Here is a 6000-nt window from a genome sequence, read left to right on the forward strand (position 1 = left end):
TTTGGATTCCTTATAATAAGGCTTATTGATTCGAAACAACAATTTTCTCTATTTCACCTATTATTATTATTATTATTATTATTATTATTATTATTATTATTGTCGTTGTTATTTCTGTTGTAACAATTGTCAGGACAAGTCAGGTACTGAATTACGGTGCAGTAACATTTTTATCTGAGAGTTAAGTGGCGCTACAGTTTGCAGTTTTAGAACAAATTCTTCTCTTTCCAAAGACTGAAGCAGTTATTTCATTCTGAAGCGCCTCTGAATTTCATGCCCAGTGTTTAACCCGAATTGTCGGAATGAATAAGACTTCCACTTTTCAACTTGTGTTTTCATTATATTAAAAAAGATTTTTTTTTAATCGAGTAATATACAGTACGGGGGTAACAATAGTATTCTCGGGAAAATAATTTGGCTTTTGGAAGCATTATTTCAAAATCGCCAACAAATCATGCACAAATAATATTATTTCCGAATTAAATTAAATCTATGAAATTATTAAAAAAGAAAGTCGCCATACAATAAGCGTACGACAAACGTTTAATATATTAGTTACAAATAACGCTGTATTTGTTTGTTTTAATGTTATCGAAACCCTAAGAAATCCCTGTTCTTCCGAAAGGACGAGTACTCTTGTCTGTACGGAAAGAAGCAGCCTATAATGAAAAAAATATATATATAATGAAAATGAAAATAGTAAAAAATAGATAAATACAATATTCAAAACATGTTTAATGTACATTTTAATGAAAAGAGATAACACTGTGGAAGGAATACACAAAGTGGACATGCGGGCAATGAAAATGGGAAGTGCGGACGGCATCAAGTGGACACAGAGGGCTGGAGAGCGGCCGACCACTGGCTCGCAAACACTTCTCTCACAGTACTGTGTATAGACACACATAAGGACGTCATTACTTACAGATTGTCTTTACAAGGTTCAGGACTTCCTCGAGTTTCGAAACAAAACATTAACGAAAAAGCACAATATAAAAATAAACGTAATTGCCAGTTTTCATGGATAATAGGACGATATTAATACCTATAGCAAAAATAATAATAATAAACACTAAGAATTATTATTAGTAGTATTATTATCCATGTTTCTTAAGCATTGTCATCTTCTAAAAAATGATTTCAGATAAAAAATGGGACTGCGATTTTTCTGTACATTTTACATAATGAAGTATGATTTGTGCTATAGGCAAAACAGAAAATCTGTTAATAAAATGTCCCACAAGCGCGTCAATAAATGTAATTTAAAAGTATTATTAATAGTACATTATGTCATTTTAAAAAGGCTACATTTCTTATGTTATTTTTCCTGAAAGATACCAGGTACGTTATATGAATTTTTATGGTGGACATTAAAAAAGGAAAAAAAATAGCACGTCTTTCATTATAATAGATGTTCCGGAGAGCAAATATCATCGTCTTCAATATCGACATCGTCTTCATGTTCCTCCAACATGTAGGAGTCCTGGTTCGATCCGCTTTTAACCTCTTCCGAATTTTTGTCACTGCTCTCGTTTTCAATTTCCAGGGACCGATGCAAATCAGTTGGATTTTTCTGGTCGTCCTGTGTTTTCCTTAGTTGCTTTTTATGCTTCATCCTTCTATTTTGAAACCAGGTTTTAACCTGTACAACAGAGTATGAATATTATACAAACTGAGTCCGTACCCTTAGGAGTGATTTTTTTTTGTGACAGGGACACGTCTTGCTTACCTGGGTTTCTGAGAGACTCAAAGCGGTGGCCAGCTCCACTCTTTCTGGTGTAGAAAGGTATCTCTGGATTTCGAACCTCTTCTCTAGCCCTGACAGCTGAGAGTCCGAGAAGACAGTCCTGGCTTTTCTGCGTCGGCAGTGTTTGCCTGGCAGCTCCGGGTGATGCTGGAACAGGGCTGGAACTTGCATGCCTATGGAAGTACACAGAGGAGTTCGTGCATTAAAAATGGTCCACTTTCCATTAAAAGACAACCAGCCGACTAACGCAATTTTTCGGACGCCTTCACTCATCTTAGAAAAAATTTAAACAGCTTTAATTGCATTAACACGTCGTACATTCTAATTGTTCTGGCATTTTAAGGACAAAATACCACTCCTCTTCCAACAAGTTAGTGCAGACTACATACTGCGATAAAGAGTTAATTAATTTGATGCCGCATTTACCACAATTTAACCCAGTCTATTAATACATTTAATTTTTGGCTTCGAAAGAAAAGGAAGATAATTTCCATAAAACATTTAAAAATGTTTCATTAAACGGTTTTCTGTAAAACTGAAGGACTTCCAGTTCTTTCTATGTCGAAGCAAATCGTCAGCTTTTCCGAGTCAACTTGTTGCACAACCATGTGCAGTTGTATTCGTTTTTTTTTCTACAACATTTTTTTTTTTGCTAAAATACGAATCTGAGATAACATTTTATAATTTTTTTATTTCAGGAAACTCTGCTTATAGTGAGCACCTTCACAAATTTCAGTTTCATTTTGTCACAGTTCGCACGACCTAGCTCAGTTGTTACAATGCTATCAATACTGTTGCTGTAAGTTACTAATTCCGCCATCGCCGTTACACACAGTACAGAAGTGATGCGATGACTTACCCGAAGTGAAAAAATAAGGATGATGCTCGGGTTTGTGAAGAGGATGGTGCGGATGAGGCGCCAGGATCGGGGTTGGCATCAGCGGGTATCCGTACTCTAAAATGGGCATCCTGGACGTCAGGGTGCTGGAGAAGGGCGCGTGGAACACCTCTCTCAGAGGCTTGGGCTTGTGCAGCAAGATGTCTTCAATGAAGAAGGACGTTGACCTCTGGGCAGGAATCTGCGGCACTGGAGATGTGTAGTTCAGATTCATTTCCAGTCTCGAGCTTGGCTCCCAAAACTGTGGCGTTAATGTTATGTTTTCACCTTAGTAAAAAAGGGCTTGTCTCCAGCAGAAGCTCCGTCTCCAGAAAATTTTTAAACCTCAGAATTATAATCTTCGAGACAAGCGGCGAGCAGAGCCAGGTGTATTAGTACTTATTGAAGGGGAATGACAGCAGCAAATTGTGCAATAGATTTGTGATTAGCCAATAGCGCACCGGTTGGGCGGAGGATCGAATTAGTTCTGTATGGATTAATTATACTGACGGCAGCGGAGAGGGAGGGTCGCTCGCCATGGTGCTGAAATAGTCTTCTGTCGAGAGAAAGGTTGGTCCCTGCTGATGACTTTGAACCAGAGAGCTTCGGTTAAAACGACTGCATGAGCCTTAACACTGTTTTGTTGCTTATCACAAAGGTTTTGCAAATTCTGACTGTAACTGAAGGAATACATGGGTCATAGGCCCAAGACTCAAAGTCTGAGTTACAATCAAGAGCTTAATAGTGTCACAATCACCTTCACCTTCACTAACATGTTAGACATGTTTACTTTCAACAAGTATTGCTGGAAAGAGCAGGGTATTTATGATTAGCTGTACTATGCATTATTGCCCCCTATCGTTGACAGAAATTTTTGCCTTGAATTAGGGTTGTGTGAAAATTATACATGGGTATCAGAGTCAAGCCAGTCAAGACAAACAAAACCTCAAAAAAATTGTCTCTTGCATTTGTTCGTTTCCGTATTTACTCCCCTAGCCATCTGTTTTAGATTGCTATGTTTCCACATATATTACAATATTCCAGGAGATAATATCTGCTAATTTTCCCCTAAATTGGCTCTAATTATTGATATTAAACTCTGTGAGAACACAAGTGGGTACTTCTCCTCCGTCTCCATGTTGGAGACAGTAATTTGTTGATATCGTGTTGCCATCACATTTCCAATCACAGTAGTTAATGCTGATAGTGTTTTAATATGGGCAGAATTCTTGCAGCAATGCTATTAGATAATTAGGGAAGATGTTAGAGTGAAAGTGCTAATCCTTGGGCGCAGGGACAGGATTTCCATTCGATCAAACAGGTAGAACAAATTAATTACTGGATTCAATTAGTTCTGAAAGTGCATTACTCCAGCAACTCCAAGACATGTCTTCCATATGTATGAGCTGGTATAAGGTAAATAGATGAGTACCTTTAAGTGACTACAAATTGTAATGCAGCTCTCTTTTCAATGAACATGGAAATCAGGCAGAATAATAGAGTAGGTTTTTGCAAGCATGTCTCTCTTTTCTTTCTATGCATTCAAGGCTCCCTGAGGCATAGCGCTTATTTAGCCAAGCATGCAACACAGTCAGATTTCTATGTATGTATAAACACACTCCAAAGAAAGTTAAGTTGAGTATTTCCAAACATGAATTAGTGTTTAAGTATTATTTTACAGATTACAAAGATTTTAGAGACTTAAATATTAAAATTGTTAAAATAAATCTTCACAGCATTTTTTAAATGTATTTTTTTATGTATTTATAACATTTACTTTTTTAAACTCTTTTCAAAATAAAATTTACATTGTTTTTTATACTTGTTTTAGAATCTATTATTAATGTTAGTTTTTGCTTGTGTATTATTAAGTTACATCTTTGGGTGATGGATACTTCTGTGCCCTGGGACCAACTAACAGCTCATCATGGTAACTAGTTGCTTTCAGAGGAAAATGAGAACTCTAATGAATTAATGGTGATGAAATTGTCTTTGCGTGGATGGTCAATGGAGTCCATCCACTTGGTAAGACTGTAGGTTAGTTAAGCAGCTTTTCGTATTAGACCTTTCGTCAAATGAAACGGGGAGCCTGGGAGTTGCAGCATCACTTATAAATGGCACATGTGTCTAAGGAGCTTGAGGGATTATGTGTGAGTTTTACATCTGCCTCAGAACTTTTGTGCTGCTTCGTGCCTTGTTGAACCTTGTAAACCCATTTTTCTTTTGGGAATGTTTTTTATTTTATTTGATCTTTGATTTTAGGTATAGGAAAAGTTAACATAAAAAACTGAAGTGTTTAGCATATTTTCACTTAAATATTCTTATTCAATTGACCCAGATGTTTTTAGTGATTAATTGACTAATGACTCAGACAAACAATTAAAATAAACAAAAGCTTTAAATTCTATTAAAAAATGTAATTTAATTGAGCATATGTTGTTAAATATGTAAGATTAGGATTTAAATGAGAAACCCGCAAATCAGAAAAATAATTTCTATGCTCTCCAGTTGCAAAGACTGAAGTTTCTTTTATATTTTGTATCTTAAATATTTTCATATTTCATTGCTGTTTTCTTTTTTCATGACACTGTAGCAGTACATTTATGTTATGGCATAATTCTTCTATGCATACTGAGGGAGATTTCCCTAAACAGTAATTTACCTTTGCTCTTGGAAAAAATTACCATTAGATTCTTTCAGTTGGATTTTGTCTGTAATTTTGTATTTTATTTCTTGGAAAACATGGAGGCCTAAATGTTCCATTATTCCTGATCCATTATTTTTATGATGGTATGCTGCTTCTCAAACTGATAAGCTGGGACATATAAAATTATTATGGTTTACAATAACTACTATTTTAGTAAAACTCAGAGAAAAAAATACAACAATATTCCATTTTAAGATCCCCCTTGACAATTTTCCCCACTTTTAGATTTTTGTGTTTAATATTTGAATGTTTCTTCAATAAGGTTTCTTTCAGGAATGAAAAAAAAAAAAACCCGAAAGACATTTGTGGATAACAATCGGCGACTAATGCCATTTGATATTTGCCAAAATGTCTACAGGAGGTCTTTAATTTCTAGTGCTCGGACTGTGTGGCTTGTCCAGGCTGGTCAATAGACACAGACGTATGGTCTAAAGAGCTTCTCAGCGGGAGAGCGCGACCAGCTAATCTTCATGAGAGACCCATTTCACTCATCTCATCCCAGTGAGGCTCAAGATCATTGGGCGTGCTTTATCTATGACAATGATGTCAACCCAGTGCAAAATTTTCAGAAACCCTTATTAAATTAACATGAACATTATAAACATGAATTTCAGCGATGATGTTTCTTAGAACATGAAACATTTGACTTTGTAAATGCAACATAGTTTT

At 35.8% G+C, this 6000-nt stretch overlaps 1 protein-coding gene across 1 annotated transcript; it reads right to left on the bottom strand.

Annotated features, from left to right (window-relative positions):
- Positions 1-1402: 1402 nt before the first annotated feature.
- On the bottom strand, positions 1403-2959 carry bsx (brain-specific homeobox). The gene is made up of 3 exons (XM_018755233.1): positions 2607-2959; positions 1730-1920; positions 1403-1642 (listed from the first exon to the last, which is right to left on the bottom strand). Exons 1-3 carry the CDS (start codon positions 2857-2859, stop codon positions 1403-1405), a joined length of 684 nt encoding a protein of 227 aa, XP_018610749.1. The 5' UTR covers positions 2860-2959.
- Positions 2960-6000: the final 3041 nt, after the last annotated feature.

The sequence above is a fragment of the Scleropages formosus genome, chromosome 4 (assembly GCF_900964775.1).
Source record: "Scleropages formosus chromosome 4, fSclFor1.1, whole genome shotgun sequence".
Taxonomy (NCBI): domain Eukaryota; kingdom Metazoa; phylum Chordata; class Actinopteri; order Osteoglossiformes; family Osteoglossidae; genus Scleropages; species Scleropages formosus.

Coding starts and splice junctions, on each gene's coding strand:
- bsx (XM_018755233.1), bottom strand. CDS start 2,859: ATGAATCTGAACTACACATCTCCAGTGCCGCAGATTCCTGCCCAGAGG. Junction 1,921..2,606: donor TCCTTATTTTTTCACTTCGG/GTAAGTCATCGC, acceptor GTACTTCCATAG/GCATGCAAGTTCCAGCCCTG. Junction 1,643..1,729: donor TGAGTCTCTCAGAAACCCAG/GTAAGCAAGACG, acceptor TCTGTTGTACAG/GTTAAAACCTGGTTTCAAAA.